This window comes from Propithecus coquereli, unplaced genomic scaffold (genome assembly GCF_000956105.1).
Source record: "Propithecus coquereli isolate 6110/MARCELLA unplaced genomic scaffold, Pcoq_1.0 Scaffold57, whole genome shotgun sequence".
Taxonomy (NCBI): Eukaryota; Metazoa; Chordata; class Mammalia; order Primates; family Indriidae; genus Propithecus; species Propithecus coquereli.
In genome coordinates this window covers 5,300,328-5,325,025 of record NW_012151618.1, presented here as the reverse complement: position 1 = coordinate 5,325,025, position 24,698 = coordinate 5,300,328, and the positions used below count along the sequence as shown (strand labels likewise).

General features: G+C 36.0%; 2 protein-coding genes across 2 annotated transcripts in view; one reads left to right on the top strand and one right to left on the bottom strand.

Annotated features, from left to right (window-relative positions):
- MNS1 (meiosis-specific nuclear structural 1) overlaps nucleotides 1-16,927 on the top strand; it is a 34,441-nt gene extending 17,514 nt beyond the window's left edge. Inside the window, exons 4-10 of the mRNA XM_012658034.1 lie at nucleotides 1,227-1,329; nucleotides 3,859-4,088; nucleotides 4,693-4,909; nucleotides 5,009-5,116; nucleotides 9,984-10,241; nucleotides 15,035-15,160; nucleotides 16,625-16,927. Coding sequence (XP_012513488.1) covers nucleotides 1,227-1,329; nucleotides 3,859-4,088; nucleotides 4,693-4,909; nucleotides 5,009-5,116; nucleotides 9,984-10,241; nucleotides 15,035-15,160; nucleotides 16,625-16,717 — 1,135 coding nt within the window. The 3' untranslated portion in view covers nucleotides 16,718-16,927. The remainder of the gene's footprint in view (nucleotides 1-1,226; nucleotides 1,330-3,858; nucleotides 4,089-4,692; nucleotides 4,910-5,008; nucleotides 5,117-9,983; nucleotides 10,242-15,034; nucleotides 15,161-16,624) is intronic.
- The window catches only part of TEX9 (testis expressed 9), a 77,458-nt gene continuing 55,415 nt past the window's right edge, over nucleotides 2,656-24,698 (bottom strand). Inside the window, exons 11-13 of the mRNA XM_012658036.1 lie at nucleotides 17,932-18,066; nucleotides 17,378-17,484; nucleotides 2,656-2,863 (exon numbers count right to left, since the gene is read on the bottom strand). Coding sequence (XP_012513490.1) covers nucleotides 17,407-17,484; nucleotides 17,932-18,066 — 213 coding nt within the window. The 3' untranslated portion in view covers nucleotides 2,656-2,863; nucleotides 17,378-17,406. The remainder of the gene's footprint in view (nucleotides 2,864-17,377; nucleotides 17,485-17,931; nucleotides 18,067-24,698) is intronic.

The window sequence follows — 24,698 nt, the reverse complement described above, 5'->3', positions numbered from 1 at the left end:
TAATCTTTCTCATGCATTCAGCTGCTATTAATATAATCTGAAATGCTATATTAGTCAATATAAAATCCAGTAGTATATAAGAAAGATAATACACCCCAACCAAATTTAACTTATTCTAGGAATGTAAGATTGGTTTAACATTTTAAAAAATCAATAAATGTAATTCATTCTATGAACAGAATCATATGAGTACAAAAAGCCAGTTGATATGAATCAATCACTTGATAATTTTTAAAAAAGTTTAGCAAATTAGGAATAAAAAGGAATTTACAGCAACATTATACTTAATGGCAAAATGTTAAACACTTTCCCTCTGACATTGAGAAGATGATAGGGATGCCTGGACTATAACAATTTCTGTTAATCATTGTATTAGACATACTAACCAGTGCAATAAGGCAAGAAAAAGAAATGAAAGGTGCTGGGATTGGCAATAAAGTAATAAAACTTTTATTATTCACAGATGATATGATTGTATATATAAAAGATCCAAAAGAATCTACAGATAAATAAGAATAAGTAAATTTAAGTGTTGAATATGAAGTCAATATGTAAAGATTATATTTCTATAAATCAGTAACAATTAGAAAATGAAATTTGAAAAATGATCATCTGTATAAGAATATAAAAAAAACTAATGAAAGATATAAAACTACTATACCAGAATAAAGCACAAATACAAACCATTATTGATAGACTTTTTTAAAACCTAAATAATTGGAAGGATATACTGTGTTTATTGAATTGAAGACTCAGTAACATAAAGATGTCAATACTCCCCAAATTGGTTTATGAATTCAGTGCAGTCCCAGCCAGTTTTGTTTATTGTGAAGTTTGACAAACTGATTCTAAACAATGTGTAATATATGGAAATACAAAGTACCAAGATGGCTGAGACAGTCTTTAAGAAGACAACCAAAATTAGAGACTTCTCTAAAATATAAAGACAATATAATCTACAATAGTTGAGATAGTTTTGTATAGGCATAGGATAAACAGATGAATGTAACAGAAGAGAGCAGTCCTCCTCAACCAGAAAATTTGAGCCCTAATGCCCTAAAGCATCCATTAAATGTAATAAATTAGCTTATCTCTCCTGTGGATCTAAAATAATACCAGCTATAGTCTGTCTTTGAGAAAATTAAAAATATAGTCAGTTTTCTGTGAGACTTAATTCTCTTATGGTCCTAAAATTTAAATTTTTCTTTTTTTTTTTTTTTTAACAGCATTGAGCTCAGAGAATTGGAGAAGAAATTAAAAGCAGCTTATATGAATAAAGAAAGGGCAGCTCAGATTGCTGAAAAGGATGCCATTAAATATGAGCAAATGGTAATCATGTTTGTGGTCTTTATGTTTTTAGCTTCATTTAGAAAACCAAAAATAGGCCGGTTTTTAAAAAATTGTTATATTGTATAAAGAATTTACACTGCTAGATTTCTCAGATACTTGTATCCTTGTCAGACCTTTAAGGTATAGAAAATTTTGGATGATTTCATTTGGAACCTGTTTAATGTTAGAGCCTTTGAAACAGTTTGCTGCTTAGAATGAACAGTAACTCCTAGCATTCTTTGTAGTCTCTAACTGATTTATGCTATGACAAACTAGTACAGTATAAATTGTTAGCATGATAAGTATATTTTAGAACGTTATTAATTTTTTTATTTTTAAATGTTTTAAAAAGCAGGCTATTTTATAACTTTATGGAGGAAAACTTCCCCATTTTATAAAAGCCTTCTCTTTTTCTTATGGTTCTCTCTTTTTTCCCCTTTTCTAACTCCTGACGTGCTACCAAGTTCAGGGCAAGAGTTACTCTTGGGCAAAGGAGTCTCAGACATACTCACCAGTAGTGTTATACAGTATAAATATAAAATAGTGCTTATTAACAGTTAAAAGAAGGGTACACATTATCACTTGTGTTCTCATTATCAAAAAGAAAGGCCAATTATGTATGAATGTGTGTGTATATAAATATATACACACACATGTAAGTATTGTATATATCAACATAAACATATGTTCACACACTCATACAATTATAAGGATGATCTCAAAATACTTAACCAGTGCAATGCAGTATGGGCATCAATTAAGAAGAGATGCTGGCTATAAATGACACATTTGTGTGTGTGTCATGTTTGTGTACATTTGTGTTAGTATAGAAAATATCTGAAGGGTTATGCAGCATGCTGTTAGCAGTGATAACCTTAGGTGTGGCAAGTGGCAGGAGAAGGTGGAGAGACTTTATTTCTTAAGCCATATAGTTCCATCCTTTAAAGATAAAGTAAACGCCAAACAATGTCCTATTTGTCCAGTGGTTTGCAGTTTTTTTTTTTTTTTGAGACAGAGTCTCACTCTGTTGCCCTGGCTAGAGTGAGTGCCGTGGCATCAGCCTAGCTCACAGCAACCTCAAACTCCTGGGCTCAAGTGATCCTTCTGCTTCAGCCTCCTTAGTAGCTGGGACTACAGGCATGCGCCACCATGCCCGGCTAATTTTTTCTATATATTTAGTTGTCCAATTAATTTCTTTCTAATTTTAGTAGAAACGGGGTCTCGCTCTTGCTCAGGCTGGTTTCGAACTCCTGAGCTCAAACAATCCGCCCGCCTCGGCCTCCCAGAGAGCTAGGATTACAGGCGTGAGCCACCGTGCCCGGCCGATTTGCAGTTTTAATTATCCTGATGATTGAGGTTATGCAAGGCAGTTGTAGATGTTTTAATCTGACTCCTAAAAGAATTGCTATTATTTTCTAAATAAAAATTGGTCCACAGAATTAAAGCCAAATATTCCTAGGACCTATGAGGTGTCAGGATATGTATTAATAGAAGCTAGTTTTGCTTGCATCTCTCTAAGCTTTAGTTTTCTTATCTGTAAAATGAGAACATTGTATTTCTGTGAGTGTGTGGTAATCTACATATAAATATTTTTGTTATCTCATAATTTTTATAAAGAACCTAGTACATGTGCAAAGAAAAGATAAGCAGAGAAAAATTTTGGTCAAGTCACGTTAGCAGGGTATACGTTAAAGGCATCATTTACGTCAGGAATGACATTTAGCCTTCATATTTTAATATGTTTCTTCTTTACATTTGATGCTGCTAACCGTTCTGTCATTTAGGATGTGATCATAAAAGTAAAAGGATAATTTTAAAAATTACCCCAATATATTTAAAATTTATTTTGTTAAATGCTTTGAAAATGGTCAAAAGAAAAGAAAGATTGTATCTAACTCAGTGAGACTGGTCTTGAGTGAGGGAATTAAAAACTGCAGAAAACAGGCAATGTAACATATGACTCTTTTTTAAGTTAAAGCAATTACAAAGGGCCTTTAATAAATGAAAAAAGGGAAACTTCAAGGGCCAATGGCAGGAAAGAAAATTTAGGCTAGGAGAAACTTAAGAGTTGCTCAGAGCCATTTAATAGCAGACCTCTAAGAAGGAGATAGTACCATCTTTACTCTAAATAGCAGCTAATGAACAATGAAGCTAAAAACTGTGAAAATTGCCTGGATCAACTTACAAATAAATAAGAAAAAGATGACTACTTCTTTGGCAGTTAAAATTAAGTTATTAATAAAGTACTTATAGTTTTATTTACCAGTTTTCAAGTGTGGATTTATTAATAATCCTTATCAGATATGCCTGAGAGAGAGTTCCTTAAAGGAATAGGAATGCTTCTTTAGGGTCTGACCCATCATTCAAACTCTTCATGTAACAATGACTGACTTTTGCTTTTTACCTAAACCAGTGAAATACCTATTTTATGTAACAGGCTTTAAAATATTCAGTTATATCAGTTTAGAATATTCTATCATATTATGCTCAGATATGAACATGGAAAGATGAATTTTGTTTTAATAACAGAAACGTGATGCCGAAATAGCCAGAACTATGATGGAAGAACATGAAAGAGTAATAAAGGAAGAGAACGCTGCAGAAGACAAACGAAACAAAGTAAAAGCACAGTATTATCTTGACTTGGAGAAACAACTTGAAGAACAAGAAAAAAAAAAGCAGGAAGCTTATGAGCAGTTGCTGAAAGAGAAACTCATGATTGATGAAATTGTTAGGAAAATCTATGAAGAAGATCAACTGTAAGTTTATCCCAACTTTCTTACATGCCTAAACATTTACTTTAGATTTTTCATCTACAGTTGTGAGAAGGTAAAACACCTGGAACTGTGCCTAATACATAGCAAATGCTCAATAAATGTTAGCTATGATCACATAAATTGAGACCACGTCTTCATCTTTGTTAGCATGATAATGTATTATCTGACAATTAATAAATGCTTATTGATTGAAGGATATAAACCTTTGTTTGTCTTAAATATGCTCATATCATAGGTCAGAGGAAATGTTTTCTGATTAATTTCCCTGGTAGACAGCTTAAATGTAGAGTGCTACAAGGCTTATGTTAACAGATTGTAGCCTTTCTGTAGCATTTCAATAAGATGCATAAAACTTCATTAAGAAGTTAAGGAGAGGCATAGTAGTATTTTACCCAGAGAAAATTCATACTTGGCATTATATGTAGTGGCACATAGGCATTCAAAATGTTTGTTGTACGAGTGAATGAAGAAACTTTAAATAGGAAAGGTGTTTTTCCCTACATTATTATTAACAAAAAGGAGTTACTTTTTTATTTTTTGATGTTATTTCTGTTACTATAAAACTATACCTGCTACTGCTTTTTAGGGAAAGACAACAAAAGTTAGAAAAAATGCATACAACTCGAAGGTATATAGAAGAGTTTCAGAAAGAGCAGGCTCTCTGGAGAAAAAAGAAACGTGAGGAGATGGAAGAAGAAAACAGAAAAATCATAGAGTTTGCCAACTTGCAGCAGCAAAGAGAAGAAGATCGGATGGCCAAAGTTCAAGAAAGTGAGGAAAAAAGGCTGCAGCTTCAGAACGCGGTATTAAAATAACCACTTCTCTAACATTGTTGAAATTCTGAAATATTGGTTATGGAATTTGAGTCATATTAATATCTGTGTTTTTTAAAAATTTAATAGCTGACTCAGAAATTGGAAGAAATGCTGCGGCAACATGAAGATTTGGAACAAGTACGACAAGAATTATACCAGGAAGAACAAGCCGAAATGTATAGAAGGAAAATAAAAGTAAGTTTCAGAAGGTGAAAGAATGATTAACATAGAGAAGAATATAATTTTGAGACAAAGCAGTAGATAGATTTAAATCCAACCATACTGATAATTACATTAAATAGTAATTATATAAACAGTGTTTATACCATTTATGTGGTTAAACAGAATTTTCAAGCTGGATAAAAAGTTAGACCTGGAAGCAATTCACAAACTGCATCATAACAAGCAATGATACAATTATGTTGTCTATAATAAATACAATTTAAATATGAACACATAGATAGTTCAAAAGCAAAAGGGTAGAGAAAGATATATACCATGCAGACACTAATCAAAAACAAGTTGGAGTGGCTATGTTAATATGAGACAAAGTCAACTTCAGGATGAGGAATTTGTGATGATAATAGGGTAAATCATCTATAGGATGCAGTAGTCCTAAAGGTGTATGAACCTAAATAACAAAGTTTCACAATACATGAAGCAAAACTGAAAGGAGAAATAGACAAATCCACAATCAGAGTTCAAGATTTCAGCACTCCATTCTCATTAACAATATAGATTAAGTAGTCAGAACCACAGGATATAGTGTTGAACAACAACATCAATGAGAATACTCCAAGGAGAAATAGACAAATCCACAATCAGAGTTGAAGATTTCAGCACTCCATTCTCCTTAACAATATAGATTAAGTAGTCAGAACCACAGGATATAGTGTTGAACAACAACATCAATGAGAATACTCCACCCAACAACAGCAGAATACAAATTCCATTCAAGTACACGTGGAATATTCACCAAGATTGATCATCTAGGACATAAAGTAAGTCTCAATAAATTTACAAGGTTTTAAATTATACCAAAGATGTTTTATGACTGCAGTGGAATTAAATTAGAAATCAGTTATGAAAATATACCTGCAAAATTCTTAAATATATTTTAACTATACAATCTACTTCTAAATAAGTAATGAACAAAGGAAGAAATCATAATGGATATTAGAAAAATATTTCAAATGATAATTTTAAAAAACCAGCATTCCAAAATATATGGTGCTTAAATAGTGCTTTAAAGAAAGTTTGTATCTTTAAATGTGTATATTAGAAAAGAAGAATGGTTAAAAATTGATCTTATATCTGTGCAAAAACTTGTACATCAATATTTATGCAGCAGCATTCATAAGAGCCAAAAGGTGGAAATAACCCAAATGTCTGTCAGTTGAAGAATAGATAAACAAAATATACTATATCCATGTAATAGAGTTATTCAACCATTAAAAGAATGACATCGTGGTCACACTAAAACATGAATGAACCTTTCATTGTATCTCAGTTAAAAATAAAATGCCTCAAGAGTGTTATTTAAATGGTGTCAGATAATGTGTAACCTTTTGGAATTGACTCGTTTTACTCAGCATAATTCCCTGGAAATGCATCCAAGTTGCTTGTATCAGTACTTTGTTCCTTTTTATTGCTGAATAGAGTCCATTGGTATGTATGTACCGGTTTATTTGACCATTCACCTATTAAAGGACATTTGGAATGTTTCCAATTTTTGGCTCTTACGAGTAAATCCGCTGTAAACATTCATTCATGGTATGGGTTTTTATATAAACATAAGTTTTCATTTCTCTGGGATAAATGCTTAAGAGTACATTAGCTGGATTTTGTGGTAATTGCATGTTAGCTTTGTAGCAAACTGCCAAACTGTTTTCCAGAATGGCTGTGCCATGCCATTCCCATCGGGAATGTATGAATAACGCAGTTTCTCTGTATTTTCACCAGCGTTTGGTGTTGCCACAATTTTTTATATTAGCCATTTTTAATAGCTGTGTAGTGATATCACATTGTAGTTTTATCTTGCGTTTTCCTGATGGCTGCTGATGATAAACATCTTTTTGTGTGCTTATTTGCCATCCTCTTCATTATAATATCGTCTTTGGTGAAATATTTAAATATTTCATGTTCTTTGCTAATTTCCTAATTTGGTTGTTAGTTCTTTTATTTTTGAGTTTTAAGAGTTCTTTGTATATTCCAGATACTAGTCCTTTGTCAGGTGGGTGGTTTGCAAATATTTTCTCCTTGTCTATAGCTTTGTCTTTTCATCCTCTTAACATGGTCTTTCTTACTGAAGACTGGAAAGTTAAAGAAACTTGCTCAAGTGGTAGGTCTGGGAATAAAAGCCAAGTTGGGATATCTCCAAAGTTCAATCCCCTCCCCCCCCCCCAAAAAAAACAAACATGGTCTTTCTTAGAGCAAATGTTTTCAATTTCTTTGAGGTTCAGTTTGTCAGTTTTTCCTTTTGTGGATCATGCTTTTGGTGTCAGCTCTAGGAATTCTTTGAATAGATGCTGAAGAATTTCTCCTTTTTTTTCTCCTAGAAGTTTTTCTTATACATTTAAATCTGTGATTCATTTTTAGTTAATTTTTTGTACAAGCTATGAAAGAGGTCAAAGTATAGTTTTTTAAATTTCTGTGTGCAAAGTATTATGATAAGCTCTGGAGTAATTAAAACTAAATGAGACAGTATCTTTGCCTTCAGTGAGCCTTTTGACTTCTTTATCATACAGTTGTCCCTTGGTGTCTGTGGGGGATTTGTTCCAGGACCCCTGTGGATACCAAAACTACGGATGTTCAAGTCCTTCATATACAATGATGTAGTATTTCCATATAACCTATGCACATCCTCTCATATACTTTAAGTCATCTCTAGATTATTTATAATACCTAATACAATGTAAATGCCATGTAAATAGTTGTTATACTGTATTTTTTTATTGTATTATTTTTTATTATATATGTATTTTTTATTTTTAAAAAATATCTTTGGTCCACAGTTTGTTGAATCTGCAGATGCAGAATTCACAGACACAGAGGGCCAACAGTACATGGCAAATAAACACAAAATATGTATTATAGAAGCACTATGTGCTCAGCTTCCCAAAGAAAAACAAGATCTCTGGGAATTTATTTTCAGTGAGGAGATAAGGCATGTACACATGAAATAAAATTAAGTGATGGAGAAATTAATGCTATTTAATTAAGAGGTCAGAAAGAGATGAGTGATTGGGAGAAGACTTTATGGAGGAGGTAGGATTTAAAAGGGGATTCAATTTAGGGTAATGAAGAATCAGTTAAATATGCAATATAGAATATAATGAACAAAGTTGATATAGCTGATGCTGCAAATTGGCTCACTTACCCACTCCTACTCCCACCTTTTAAAAACATTGTCTTACTATATTATAGAGACTATAAAGTTAAAACTATGTTTCTCTTCTTTTAGCTAGGGTTCTTCATACAACCTTGGTTATCTCCAACAGATGTTTACCCACCTTCAATGTGTGAAGATGGAATCGAGCAAAATGAGATAGGTCCTTTACATAGAAAGATCAGATCATTTGGGGTAGCTTTGGTAGAGTTATCACCATGGGGTTTGAGCAGTGAGATAGCATCTTGGTTCCCTGGCTCTCCTTCAACTTCTATATGCCACCTAATGGCCTGTAGTAAATCCCTTATAGTCTCTGTTATCTGTAAGAACCCTGACCAATAGAGGTGTTAAGGCAATATTTTGGATGCCTTGAGGATATCAGCCTGCCTGGCGCTTTTGTTAGAATTGGACAAGTTAGTCAGGCGTGGTGGTGTGCATCTATAGTCCTGGCTACTCAGGAGGCTGAGTTCTAGTCAGATGTCTTAGTCCATTTGTGTTGCTATAAAAGAATACATAATACCTGCAGCTGGGTGATTTATAAAGAAGAGAGGTTTATTTGGTTCATGGTTCTACAGGCTGTGCAAGAAGCATGGTTTTGGCATCTGCATCTGGTGAGGGCCTCATACTGCTTCTGCTCATGACGGAAGTTGGAGAGCAGCTGGCTTATACAGAGATCACATGGCAAGAGAGGAAGTAACAGAAGAGAAGTGGCAGCCTCTTTTTAACAACCAGTTCTCACAGGAACTAACAGAGTGAGAACTCACTCATTACTGTGAGGACAGCACCAAGCCATTCATGAGGGATCTGTCCTCATGACCCAAACACTTCCTATTAGGCCCCACCTCCAACATTGGGATCAAATTTCAACATGAGGTTTGGAGGGGAGAAACATCTAAACTATCGTAGCAAGTTTGGTTAGATTAGAGGATTTAAAATTTTCATTAGTCCTAATTGAATATAGTTGATGAAACAAGAAGAGTAAAATGTTATTGGTAGAATCTAGGTATTAAGTATATGAAGATCACTGTAAAATTATATTTTTGGTATGTTTGAAATTTTTCATGATAAAATGCTTAGAAAATAAAATCTTATAGGAAAGGACTTTAATTGTACCAAGAAAATTTCAATTTCCCTGAAAAAGTTCTGATTGTCATTGCTAGAATATTAAATTTTAGAGAATTTTAGAGAATGGAAGGAATATTAGAAGACTAGAGATGGCTAAATGCAGCTCTGATTTCATAAAGGGAGGAAATTGGAAATTGAAAAATACTTAGTGGTTTGGAAAGCTGTCTGAGGCAAAATTCTTGAATATTTTATAGTTGGTACAAATTTCACATACTTTGGATTAAAAAACTCAGGTGTGCAAAAAGTTCTTATATCAGGTGTTTTTTAAAGTAGTTATATGTTAATTCTGACTACAGAAATAAGATGGCAAATATATACAAATTAAAATTTTTAAATGACTAATAGAAGACAATCCAAAGGCAATATGTCCTTTATCCAGCTAGTTTTAAAAGGATGGGGCAAAGTGTTATCACGTAAAGCCTTAATTTTTCAGCGTGCATGATCTCGTGTTGTAATGCTATGGTTAACCAAACTACCCCACCCTTTCTTTATAAATCCGATGTAAGGAAATGGTTTACTGACTTAACTCTTAGCTGTATTGGTGTTTAGGAAGAAGCAGAAGAGAAATTGAGAAAGCAAAAAGCGATGAAGCAAGATTTTGAAGAACAAATGGCCCTGAAGGAATTAGTGCTACAGGCTGCAAAAGAGGAAGAGGAGATCTTTAGAAAAACCATGCTAGCTAAACTTGCTGAGGATGATCGAATAGAATTAATGAATGCTCAGAAACAAAGAATGAAGCAGCTGGAACACAGGAAGGCTGTGGAAAAACTTATTGAGGAGCGTCGCAACCAGTTTCTTGCAGACAAAGTAAGAAAAAAGTGTTTTTTTTGGATTTTTTTTTTTTTTGTCATTAAACAGCATCTGGCTTATCGAGTATCACCCACTAAACAGTTACTGAAAATCTTTTACATGCCAGACAATGTTAGATAGCAATTTATTAATCATGAGATACAGATTTTCTGGCCAATCATTTGTTAATACATCTAGAGAATATTTATTGATGCTTTCTATATGCTACACACTGGTTGGTATTTAGAACATAAAGGTAAATACAGCTAAATCCATGTCATCTATGAATTTATGGTCTTGATTAAGAAAATATAAAAAGTAATTGTAAATATATGTCATGCATGTGATAACAGTCATACAAGTATGGATGTTTGATATGGCAGAGAGGAGAGACAGATCACGAATGCCCTGATGGTATTCTGAGAAAGTGGGATTTTTCCAAGGGAAGCCACTGAAGAATTAGGAAAGCTACATGTTAAGATCTGCATTTTGAAAGATGACTCAAGTAACAGCATTGAGGGTAGATATGAGAGGAGTAAGATTGGAGGTAGGGAGACCAGTAAGGAAGTTATTACAATAATCCCAGTGATATGTGGTGAAACCCACACAAATGGAGAAGAGATCTGAGAGATGTTAAGGATATAGAATAGATGGGGATTGGTGACCAATAAGATCTGAAGAGGCCAGAGACTTAAGGCTACTACTAATAAATAATACTATAATTTCCATCTTTACTAAGTGAGTGGATGATGTCCTAAAGAAAGAGTATATAGGAAGAAATAATAGGTTTTGAGGGAATAAATAATTCCATTTTGTCCACATTTATTTTGAGGCCCTGGGGAAGATTTCTAGCTGGAAATGTGGATTTAAGAGTTGGAGTGGGGCCAGGCATGGTGGCTCACGCCTGTAATCCTAGCATTCTGGGAGGCTGAGGTAGGAGGATCGTCTGACCTCAAGAGTTCGAGACCAGCCTGAGCAACAGCAAGACCGCGTCTCTACTAAAAAAATAGAAATTAGCTGGACAACTAAAAATATATAGAAAAAATTAGCCGGGCATGGTGGCATATGCCTGTAGTCCCAGCTACTCAGGAGGCTGAGGCAGGATTGCTTGAGCCCAGGAGTTTGAGGTTGCTGTGAGCTAGGCTGACGCCACGGCACTCTAGCCCAGGCAACAGAGTGAGACTCTGTCTCACAAAAAAAAAAAAAAAAAAGAGTTGGAGTGGGAATGAGGCTTGTGACTTTGGACACGTTGATTTATCTACTTATATTTCATCCATAATCTGTCTTACTAGATTTTTGTGGTTTAAGAACTAAGTGAGGTAATAGGTAAATGCTTTAAAAAGAAAAGAGCTCTAAATATGAAGAGTACAATTTAGGCATATGGTAAATACTTTTAAGTAATAGAAGTGGTAGTAATGATAACTAATGTTTATTGATCATTTATATATGTCATTCACTATTCTGATCTCATTATAAGCAAAGCAATAACTTTTAACTTTCAAACTTTTGAGTTAGGTACTATTGCTATTCCCATCTTAAGGATGCGAAAACTGAGGCATAGAGAGATTGTGTTGCCCAAGGTTTCACAGTAAATAGTGGCAGAGCTGGGGTTAATAAATTAATTAATATCATTATGCCAGTCTTTTCCTCCATGGGTAGACAAAAAGAATTCTCAGGATATTCTTGTAATCAACAGATGCTGACCTGCTAGACATTCTGCTGTGTGTTGGTGAGGAAACCAAAACAAAAGCTCATTCTGGTAGCTTCTGATTGGTGCGGAAAATAGGATTATAGGTACCCAAAAGACTGGATTATACATAAAACTCCATGATATACTAAGAATACATTTTTTTAAATGTACAGTGTAAACATTTATAGAATTTGGTAGTATGCAACTTACTAATTGTGCAATACATTTATAGCAGAACTATGTGGGTTTACCTGGAAATACATAAGAGAGAATAAAAGGAGAAGGGGGGGCGCTATTCTAAATTGGTAGCATGTGGAATCATACTACATAGGAAAACTGGAATGTTTGGCAGAGGAGTTTAGACGTGATATAGTAGGAAATTGATTAAGATGGTATTGAACATGTGGTCTTGAACAAGAGGAAAAAATACTAATCACGAGTGAGGTGATGAACTGGAATAGGCTATAAACAGCAGTAGGAGAAGAGAGAAAGAGAAGAATATAAATATTTTTAAAGGAAAAATAGATGAGACTTGTGTGACTTTTTTAAACCATATAGAGTTGAGTGGAGGGAGTCAAAATAATGCAAGGTTTCAAATTTGAGAAACTAAAAGAATACAGGTGCTGTTATATTTCAAGCTGGAGCAAAAAGATAAAAGAACTTTGGTTTTAGGCATGGTGAGTTTGAAATAGAAATGCAAGTTGAAAATATCCTGAAGGCAGCTGAACTGAAGAATGAAGCGTAGGTTAAGTTTTCTTAGAAATGCATATCTGAAATAAAGTAGCACAAAGATTCAAGCTAAGATGATTCCTTCAAAGAATATGTTATAATGAGAAACAACCTGAGGGCCATTGACTGAGTCTTGGAGAACGTTTTCATTTAGGATGTAGAAGGAGGAGGAAAAAACCCAACAGGACCAAGAAATGGTCAAAAAGGTAAGAGAATCTGGGTGGTATAGTCACAGAAAACCAAGAGAGATCAGCTCCATAAAATGTTGGGGTACTTGGGTCCTCTATTCTTATCCAACTAATGCCATAATTGTATTGCCATATTTCCAGATGCCTAAAGGACATAGTTAGAAAGCTTGTGAGTGCCTTAGGATTTAGCTTTCCAAAGGTGAACATAACCAGACAAAGCTTTTTAATTCTGGTAGCCTGAATCTTGGTTAAAGACAATATATTCAGTCACCCAATCCCATCACCTTGGAATCATTCCTGGATTTTTCCTCCCTCTTATTTAATGATTTTTAGTCAGCCACCAAATCCTATTTATTCCACTTTAGCAAGAACTCTTAAATTCAGCTTCTCTTCTTCATAACTTAGTTCAGACATTCAGTAGCATTCCTATACCCTACCAAATTTGTCTTCTAAATGTTCTTATGACTGTAGTCCATCTGCACCAGTTACTAGGGTTTAAAAAAACTCATTATGTCCCCTTCCTACCTAAATCTCAGTGGACTCCTACAGGATAAAATCTTAATTCCTTAGCTTTGATATAAACCAATCACGATCTAACTCTAGCCTGTAAGGGAGATACTTCTCTATAAAGCACTTAGCACTTTGCCTGGCATGTGGTAAATACTTTGTTAAATCAATGAAGGTGATCAACCATATCACACAGAGCACAGTAATCAAGGAAGCACAAAATTAAAAGGCTTGATATTAACCAGGTTTGAATACTTCTTGCCTATAGAAAGGTAGAACCAGTGACTGACTATCTCATGGCTTACAGAGCTAATAAGAAAGCCCCTAGAAGCTAAGCGGGGTTGGTCCTGGTTAGTACTTGGATGGGAGAAAGTTCCTAGAAAAGTTATCAAGACAACTATAAATGGAAATCAGATAAAGCCACCTAATGCACAGATACTTATACAAATAACTTATGTCTTAATTTTTTAAAATTTATAAACATTGCCAATGTGAAGCTGTGGGCTTAGGTTTAAGTGTAAGATTGGGCAACACTTTTGTTCTAGCCCCAAAGCAAGGATAGATCTTCGTGGTAATGGAACTCATATTATTCTACCTACCTCTTAAAAAAATCATATGGTCAGGCAAAATCTGAAACTCTCTAGGAGATAGTTTCTTACCACCAGAGCTGTTCAGAATTTGTCCTAAATGGATAAATAGGTTTAACAATTTACTCTATTTTACTATAAATTTTTAGGATAAACAAACATTTAATGTGGCCTACCAGATCTTAAGAAGGGAAATCCCGTATTATGCCCCAATTAGAGACTCTACATCGTTGAACAAAAATCTAACAAGTGTGACATTACAAAGCTTTCTTGGCATCTCTCCTGTATAAGGAATGGATCAATTAGGATTAGGTTTGGCTGTACTTACATAGTCTCAACTTAACAGTGGTGTAATAGATAGTTTACTGTTCTCTTACATAAAAGTCTACAGATAGGTAGGTCAGGGCAGGAAAGGAGGGCTCTGTTCCATAGTCTTCAGGAACTCAGGCTCTTTCTAGCTTTTCACTGTGACATCTATAGGGTATAGCCCTCTCTTCATTGTCTATGTTGGATCTGTAGCCATGTTTCAAGCAGCAGAGAGAAGTGAAGAAGGGATAAAGGATGTACATAGATTGCTTCCTGGAAGCTGCCATGATGACACTTTTGCTCCAAGAACTCTTACTGCTCCTCTTGTGCTTCATACAGTCTTTAAATATATGTATATGAAAATATTTATCCTTTAGATATATATCCCTATTCTGTTTTATTTACTATAATAATTTTTTTGTCTTACACTGTAAACAACTCTTCAGCATCTGGTATATGGAAAGCATTCAATAAATGTTTGTTGAACTTATTAGGCATTCCTTTGAATATTTTTTCCCTTGGTAATGAAGACATTTTCCTGAAAATATATACTTTCCTCCCTAAAATCCCAGTCATTACTATTATTCTTGTAATTTTAAAGGAATAATGATGGTAAAAAATATAGGTGTATTATACATATAAAATACAGTAATATATAAAAGATATATGCTATCTAGTATCTTTTCAACTTGTGTCATAAATAGTCCAATTTTATCATCTAATTCATTGCATGAATAGTTTTACTTGAAAGCTTCTTAAAAGATAATATATTTTGTGATAATCAAATTTCATTTATACTTCTAGCAACGTGAATTGGAAGAATGGCAGTTGCAGCAGAAAAGACAAGGATGTATTAATGCAATTATTGAAGAAGAAAGGCTAAAACTTCTCAAAGAGCATGCTACAAAATTACTAGGCTATCTCCCTAAAGTAAGTGGGATTTATCTGAAGGCATAATCTTCGTGATCTAATAGTGAAAAAAGCATGGTATTTGAATTTCAGAGGGCCTAGGTTTTGCTCATTTCTTGCTCTGTTATCAAGCAGCAGTGGGCTCTTGGACAGGGATTCATCCTCTCTGGGCCCATTTAAAAATCTCTAAAATGAGAGTTGGTCTTCACACATTATTAGAGGTATGAACTTGATTTCCTGAATTTATATTTTAGAGGTTCTTTTCTCCTCTTTCAGTGTAGGAAGTCTAAAACTACCCAAGAGCAGCTGTAATATTAATACTTGATATACAAAAGACAAGAATAAACATAGGCACATGCTTGAATTGAGTCTGAGACAGATTTGCTTGAGGCTATAATTAGATACTAGGTAAACTTGATTTTTAAAATTCCAGAAGATAGAGAATTTTCTTGTGTATGAGACTATAAATAATTGAGTTGCATAGGCCACATAGACATCTGGACTTATACAGAAAAAAAGCACCATCCTTCAAATATAGAAATCACCCCATTTGATTATTTTATTAATTTGGTTTGAGTGCATATTTTGTGTTCAGTCTGGTGCTAAGGAAGAAGATATATATGACTAATTATTGGCTAGCCACAGGACCTTATAGTCTAATTGGTTAAACAAAATTAATGAATATAAAATGATGTATTAATGATAAACTACATATGTAATTGATAAATTTCATAAAATAGATTATAAATTCTAGGAGATTCTTTAGGATTTGATATTTTTGTAGGGGAAATGATTGTGGAGGCAGGAGGAGCACTTAATAAACCTGATACTCAAAAATGACCTTTAGCCTTTAGATCCTAAATGGCCCCAAATGACCTAAACTATCCTTTAAATCCTTTAGATTGCAAGATAAGTAAATGTTTTATTTTAAGGAGCCTTTTGCTGTATACTATAGGAGAAAATAAAAACAAATAGAACAGTGAAGAATTCCAAAGGGCTTGCTTAAATGGCTGAACTCCAAACCTGGATTCTTTCCTGGAAAATTCAATGTTTTCTGATTAGCCATAGAACTAGGGCATGATAAAACCAATTCCATGTGTGAAGTCTCTTCACCCCTTACCTCCCTCATAATATTACAGAGCTGTTTTAAGATAAGGGTATGGTATAATATAAATTCCTTCCTATCCAGGCACTCCATGCAGTAGTACTTATAATAGTACTTTACTTGTAGTAAAATAGAGGAGCCCAGCTTCCTACAACAAGTTGCTACACTGAAGCTGATAAATTAGGAAATTGGGTCAGTCTAAGAATATTAAGTATATATATATATATCAAGTTGAAATTTTTGGAAAATATTTTTAATTTAAAACTTTCATAAATCTATTCAATAGATTTTGTTATCTTGGAGATAACTTTGTCAGTCTTTAAGCATTTAGTGAAATATTCTGGCATTCAAAAGTAACCAACAAAATATTTTTCTTGTAGGGAGTATTTAAAAAAGAGGATGATATTGATCTGCTTGGTGAAGAGTTCAGGAAAGCATATCAGAAAAGGAGTGAAATTTGTGAAGAGAAGTAATATCTCAAGATTGGGTAAAATCTGGATCTTTTGTATGTTACCACTAGATGTCAGCATAACTTTTAATAGTTCAGCGACAGGATTCCATTGTCTAAAACATTACTGAATTTCATAATTTGTAAGGAGTTATGAATATTTACAAAATTAATTTTAGTCGCTTATTTTTGTACTGATAATTTGAAAATCTGAATTCTGTAATACCACATTACAATATTCCATATATATAAATATGTTATAGGCCAAACCCAGGAGGCTACTTTTTCCATACCCCTCCTACTGTTCATTCACCTTGACTAATACGGACTTCTAGCCAAAACCTTCTATGTCTAGGAACTTTACTTCCTTGATTTGGCCAGGGAAATAAGAAAGTGAGGAATTTCAAAGTGCTTTATTACCTAAATGTTGATTATTGTCACATTAAAAACTTAAAAATAGAATTTCTCCATAACATAAAATATTTAAGTGTAGTTGTAAAAACTCAAAAGAAGGGCTAGTATGTCGTAAGAAAGATACCAGCATCAAATTCTTTTTGCTTTTACAAAATATCTCCTTTTTCTAATAATTACATATCAGAAGAGTTTTGATTTCCTAATCAAATGTCTTCATTAATTATGAAGAGTAAAAATCATTCAACTTAAGTAAAATGAATATCCATCACACAGTCATAGAGACTAATTGAAGTAGATCATTTATGAATTTTCCCATTCAAGTGCCTTCATAAATTCCTCTTCAGTGAAAGATAGCATCTTGGCAGCTTCAATATGCATCTGTGTTTAAAAAAAAAAAAATCAATAGTCTTATTTAGTATTAAGACTTGGATACAAAATAACAGGAAATATGTGTATGGATAATATGCTATCAAAATGTAAGTTCTGTTATACCCATGTTTAGAGAAAGGAACAATATCAATGTTGACTCTAAGGTTTGATGAGGCAAAGAGTACTCTAAGATAATAGTCATACATGTATACAGTGCTTTCTGTAGTCGGAAAGTACCCATATGTGTTTCCTATTCCCATTTTCCACATTAATTCACTTAGAAGAAAATATCTACTGCCTTAGATAACACATTATGTATAAATCTTATTATATGTTAGGTTTCATATGATGCATTTTATAAAGTTTTGTCTAAGGATGTCAGAATAAAAATTAAACATACCTAAAGTAAAAATACTAAATATATCTATGATTTAATTTTTTAAAGGGTAGACTCACCTTCTGCTTTTTTAAAACATCAATTAATTTTAATTGTTTCTTGAATCCTATCATTAATTCTCCTTTTTGTTTTTCTAGCTTCTTGTTTTCTGATTTTAAGACTTCAATTTTTTTGTGTTCTTCATTTGTTATATCCTATAAAAGGAAAAGTTCCATATATTCTTTGATATGCAGTCTTAATGGAAAGAATTATAAAAAGTACTGTTTTAAAATGGAAATTTAAAATTTTTTGTAGATAAAAATCCCTTTGCATTACTAAATTACTCAGGTCTCCCTCATTTAAAAAATTGTTTGTTATAATTCCAGTAATCGCAAAGTAGCTTATATTGGGCCAATTCTCTGACAGTAACAAATATAAACTCTGGACATAATTTTAAAAATATATTTGAAGGCATAAATAAATAATCAATAGTAAGCAGAAACTGAAAGCGATATGATCCTTGAAAGAACAGAGGCATAGCTTCTCATGAGAGCACTTTCTATTTTATGGGATCACAGGGGCTACAACTTAAGCAAAAAGTAGTAGTCTTATTGAGCTGAGGAGTGAGAAAGCAGAGCTGCCAGGGTGGCACAAATTTCCAGGTAGGATATCTTAGAAAAAGGGAGCCTTCGAAATATGCATACATATTTTGCTCAAATCCTTGGCAGATACTTAAGTATCATTTACACAGTGAGATTCCTAGGAACCTGAGAAAGGGAATAGCTATGGTCTAAATTGCTGAGCAGAGAATTCATTCACAAGGGAGACAAAGTTTGTAATCTTGGTTAAAGTTTCCTAGATAAGCTCTGCAGCAATTTGGACAATCCAGAAATGTTAAGACAGGTCAGTAGAAGTTATTAAGTACAGAGAGATCCATATTGAAATGTTAAAGGAAGTCTTTCATACAAAAAGAAAATGATTCCAGAAAGCAAGCTGAATCTATGTAGACACAAATATAGAATTCTTTTTTTAAAGAGGCAGTAATGTCGGTATGATAAGGTATTAGGAAGCTCCAGGCCCTTGCTCCCTCACTAAAATACCACATATACAATATACAGACCAGGGTAGCCTTGTGAGAACTCTAGAAACCACGTAGGCAGCAGAAGCAACCAAGGGAACACCTAAAAAAGAAACACACTGAAAATGGTAGGAAATGTCATGATGTTTTTGCTTACCCTTTCCCCACATCCATCCTTGCTGGCATGGCATGGTCAGGAGGAAGCCACTGGCCACACAGTTCCCAGCTCCTCCCTTGCAATGGAAAGAAAAGAGTGGAACTTGCTTCCAACATTCTGGCTTTTCTGGGGCCTTCCTCAGAGACTGGTATCTGTTTTACTTGACTCAGCACTGATGGGAATAGTGGAATCATTTGGATATCAGGTTGGGAGACTGCTGCATGTGAGAGGTGCAAGGAGTCTGTAGAACTGCAGGAACCAGGGGACAAGATTATTGGGTAGAGGAATATAATACAGCATCTAAAGCCCTGAGAAGCAGGGGTGAGACTTTTAGAGAAATTAGGACATTTAAAAGCAGCTATAGGTACAGAAAACTGGGATTAAAGCACACGCATAGGCCCAGGGGAGACACATCCCCAGAAAAGGTTTGAGAGGATCCTGAGCCCTTACGCCATGCTGGTTAGTAAAGGTCTTCCCCTGCGCATAGCCCCAAGACTGGGAGAACTGGCTGTTATTTCAAATGCCCATTTTCGACATACCATCACAAAACATACAAAGAAACAAGGAAACGTGGACCATTCAAAGGACCAAAACAAATCTCCAGAAACTGACCCCTAAGGAACAAAGGCCCCTGACTTATTTGACAAAGACTTTAAAACAGTTATCTTAAATATGCTCCATGAGCTGAAGAAGACTACTGACAGACAACTAAATGAAATTAGGAAAATTATATATGAATAAAATGAGAATACCAACAAGGCAATTATTAAAAAAAATTCTGAAACTGAAAAATACAATAACTGAATGAAAAATTCACTTGAAGTGTTCAACGGCAGACTCAAATAAGTAGAAGAATCAGCAAACTTCCAGACAGGTCATCTGAAATAATCATGTCAGAGGATCAAAAAGAAAAGTGAATAGAGGCTAATGAACTTATAGGATACCATCAAGTGAACCAATATGTACAACACTGTAATCTTAGAAGAAGGAATGGGGCAAGAGGCTTATCTGAAGAAATAATAGCTGAAAACTTCCCAAATTTAAGTAAAGAAATAGATACACAAATAGAAAAGGCTCCGTGAACTCCAAGTAAGATAAACCAAAAGACCCACAGCAAGACGCATTATAATCAAAAGTCAAACACAAAGAGAAAATCTCGGTAGCAACAAGAGAAAATGACTTGTCACATGCAAGGCAGCATCTGTAAGATTATCTATCAGTGGATTTCTCAGCAGAAACCTTGCAGGCCAGAGCAGTAAGATGATATATTTAAAGTGCTGAAAGAAACAAAAAAGTAAGAAAAATATATTCAGCAAAACTGTCCTTCAAAAATGAAGAAAAAGTTAAGATATTCCCAGGTAAAAGCCAAGGGAGTTCATTACCACTGTATCTGCCCTAGAAAATGCTAAAGGGAATCCTAGTTGAAATAGGATACTAGACAATAACTGAAAGCCATATGGAAATACTAAGTTCTCCAGTAAATGTACATATATGGCAAATATAAAGGCCTGTATTATTGTAATTTAGGTTCATAACTCCACTTTTAATTTTAACAGGAAGTAAAGCAGGGGTCCCCAACCAATGGTGAACTGTATAATTATTTCATTATATATTACAATGTAATAACAATAGAAATAAAATGCACAATAAATGTGCTTGAATCATCCTGAAACAATCTCCCCCACACCACCTGGTCCGTGGAAAAATTGTCTTCCATGAAAACGGTCCCTGGTGCCAAAAAGGTTGGGAACTGCTGATTTAAAGGACAAAAGTATAAAAATTACTATAAATCCATGTTAAAAGGTATATAAAATTTAATATATAGTTTGTGACAACAATAACACAAAGTGGGGGGAGCTATAAAGGAGTCCTTATACACGATTGGAGTTGCTATCAGTTTAAAATAAGATTGCTACAACTTTAGAATGTGTTATGTTATCTCCATGGTAACCACAAAGAAAATATCTATAGAATGTACACAAAAAGAAATGAGAAGGGAAAAAAAATGTATCATTACAGGAAATCAACTAAACACAAAGGCAATAAAAGAGGAAATGAGAGGAGAAAAACTATAAGACGTATAAAAAATAATGAAAAAAATGGCAAGAGAAAGGTCCTTCCCAATATATAAATGGACTAAATTTCCCAATTGAAATACATAGATTAGAACAATGCTCAAAAAACTAACAGTGAGGAGAAAAAATGGCAGATTAGTGGTGACCTCCTGGCTTTCTGCTCCCAGAGTAGGAGGTGAAGAACTGAGACGGTTACACATTAGTGGATTGCTCCCCTCCAAGAACATCATTGTGAATCTGCAGAGAAGCAATGCCGGAGAAGCAGCGTTGAGGGAAAAAAAGAGGTGAATGGGAGAAACGATCACAAAGTCTGGAGAGTGTGAGATAAACAATAGAGAACAGAGCATAGGACGGCTGCACCCACCTGGCCAGCCAGAGCAGTATGATCTGACCCACAGGAGGACACCTGGTTCCTCCACTGACCCCCACACCCACTCAGGTAGGGAAGTGCCTGAAGTCAGTGCAAAGCTGTGGCACGGAATGGCAGGTTCTGTGGAGAAGAGACAATAGCGAGAAACATTTTGCACTCCTCCGTGCTCTGTGCTAGGACCGCACTGAGCGAGGAAGGGACCGGTCTCAGTGGACACTTCCTGGGACTGCGCAAAGGAGTTTGGAGACAGGCACCTCGCCTCTGGGGGTCAGTGGGACCAGAACAAAGGAGGTGAACACTGAAAAGGAGGCTCTGCCCCTGTAAAGCACCGAAGATTCAGCTGGCTCAGGGCAGGACAGAGAGAGGAGGACCCTCTACTGGACAGACGTGAGACAGCAGGACACAGATGCAGGGGCAGTTGGCGGCTTCACTCAGCCCGCCAAACCGGCATCTGCCGACCCCCGCAGTCGCCCCCAGTGCTGGCTCCGTGGGTGGACAGCTGCCATTTTTGGGGTCCACAGCCCAGAGATGCTGTGGTGTGCTGCGGTTTTGGACAGCACCCCTCCCCGAGCCTGGTGACTTTCGTGCCAGCGTGGCAGGCTCCACCCTTGGAAGTGGGGAGAAGCAAGAATAGCCGCTTTCTCTGTGCGGCTGGCGAAAATCTGCAGGACTTTGGAACTGCAAAATGGTCCACTAACTGTCAATTTGGCTAGTCGGGCCGGAATCAGTAGGCACAGCTTGAGCGTGTCGCCCAAACACTGGTGCTACAGGGAGGGGAGGCCACCAGCTGCAAGATTCCCAGACGCTGGGACTCATGGTGGTCTCGGGCAACACCCCTACCCCAGCCCGTGACTGTTGTGCTGGCACAGCGGGCTCCACCCTTGGAGGTGCGGAGAAACGGAAAAAGCGGCTTTCTCTGTGTGACTGGCATGAATCTGTGGGATTTCGTATTAAAAAGTAGGACTACTTTTTAACTATTGATTCGGCTAGTTGGGCAGGCATCGGTAGGCAAAGCTTGAGTGCATCCCCCCAACACTGATGCTCTGTCAGGGGGAGGCCATCAGTGGTGGGATCCCCAGACACTGGGGTGTGCGGAGGTCTTGGGCAATACCCCTCCCCCAGCCCAGTGACTTTCCTGCTGCCACAGCAGGCTCCGCCTTTGGAGGCGTGAAGAATTGAGAAAAGCTGCTTTCTCTGTGCGACTTACATGAATTTGTGGGGCCTTGGTACTAAGCAATAGGGGGCAGCCTATTGATTTGGTCCAACAGACCGGCTTTGATCATCTGATGAGAACATAACTCTAGGGCTTGCTCTCTGCATCTGGGTGGCTGCCAGCTTTGGGGTTTGTGGACTGGGAAGGAAAATCCTGGCCAGAGTCTTCAGCAATTGCACCAGCTGACCTCCCCCCATCAGAAGCAGCCTCCTAAGTGTGACGAAAGAGCCCTGAATAACATATTAGTGGCTCCCCTTAGCAGCAGAGCAAGCAACCATAGAAGTATACACACTCAGGCTTGCAGCCATCAGTTGCCCTTACCCCACCTAAATGGGGAACAGGGTTCAAGTAACCCTCAGGAGTGACAAGACACTTCCCAAAGATCAGGGCATTCATATACCCCATTCGGGGGACCAGAGCCCAACACAGAGGCATCAGATTACCTTGATAATTGGCTCCTCCACGCAAACTACAATCGACAACAGAGAGGGTAACCCCATAGCTCAACACAGTGCCTTCCATCTCAAACTATTAGAGGGCAGCGGAGTCATACACACAAGTGTGATTCACCACCTGGGAGCTTAAGCTGGGGGACCAAACTAACTAATTTCTATTGGCGAGAGGTGAAGACAACAGGTCAAAGGTAACCCAACTTGCTAAAACACCTCTAAGGCAATACAGGATCAGCGCACCTCTTCCCAGCACTGTCAAGGAATGGCCCTTTGGGGACGTGGAGATAGGGCCTTAAACCAGTCCCAGCAACCCCAGTTCTCGACATAGTAGCCTGATGAGAAAGAATCAGTGAAAGAACACAGGAAACATGAAAGATGAGAGAGAAAAGTCGCCCCAAAAGAAATCATTTGATCTTCAACAACGGAAACCAATTTACATGATGGGATTAAAATGACAGAGGAAGAATTCCAAATACGGATTGTAAGAAAACTCAATGGAATTGAAGAGAAAATAGAAACCCAACACAAAGAAGCCACAAGAATACAGGAAATGAATGAAAAATTCTCTAAAGAAATTGAAATATTATGAAAAAAACAAACAAATTTTGGAAATGAAAGAAGGATTTAAGGAACTACGAAACACAGTAGAAAGCCTTAAGAATAGAATGATCATGCAGAGGAAAGAATCTCAAAGCTTAAAGATAATGCCTATGTGCTAAACAAATCAGATGAAGAAAAAGTACACAGAAGTGAGAGACAACAACAAAATATATGAGAAATGTGGCATTATGTAAAGAAACCAAATATAAAAATCACAGGCATCCCAGAGAGAGAAGAAAATACACAAGGGCTAGGAAATTTATTTATTGGAATACTGGAGGAAAATATGCCTGGCCTGGCCAGAAATCTAGATATCCAGATACAAGAAGCACACAGAACTCCTGGGAGACTCAATGTGAAAAGGCAATCACCACGTCACATAGTTATTAGGCTGGCCAAAGTAAACACAAAAGAAGCAATCCTTTGAGCAGTAAAATGAAAATAGCAGATAACCTACAAAGGAAAACCTATCAGGCTAACTGCAGACTTCTCAACTGAAACTTTACGAGCCAGAAGGGACTTGGCACCTATCTCCAATCTTCTAAAACAGAATAATGGGCAACCTAGAATTTGCTACTTGGCAAAACTAGGCTTCCTCTATGAGGGAGAAATAAAGACTTTTCCAGACAAGCAATCACTGATGGAATTTTCAAAGACCAGACCTGCCCTACAGGAAGTACTCAGACCTGCATTATACACTGAACAGCACAATAGACACCCACCAAATTAAAATCACTCAAGAGTTAAAGTTCAGGCCGGGCGCGGTGGCTCACGCCTGTAATCCTAGCTCTCTGGGAGGCCGAGGTGGGCAGATTGTTTGAGCTCAGGAGTTCGAAACCAGCCTGAGCAAGAATGAGACCCCATCTCTAGTAAAAATAGAAAGAAATTATCTGGACAACTAA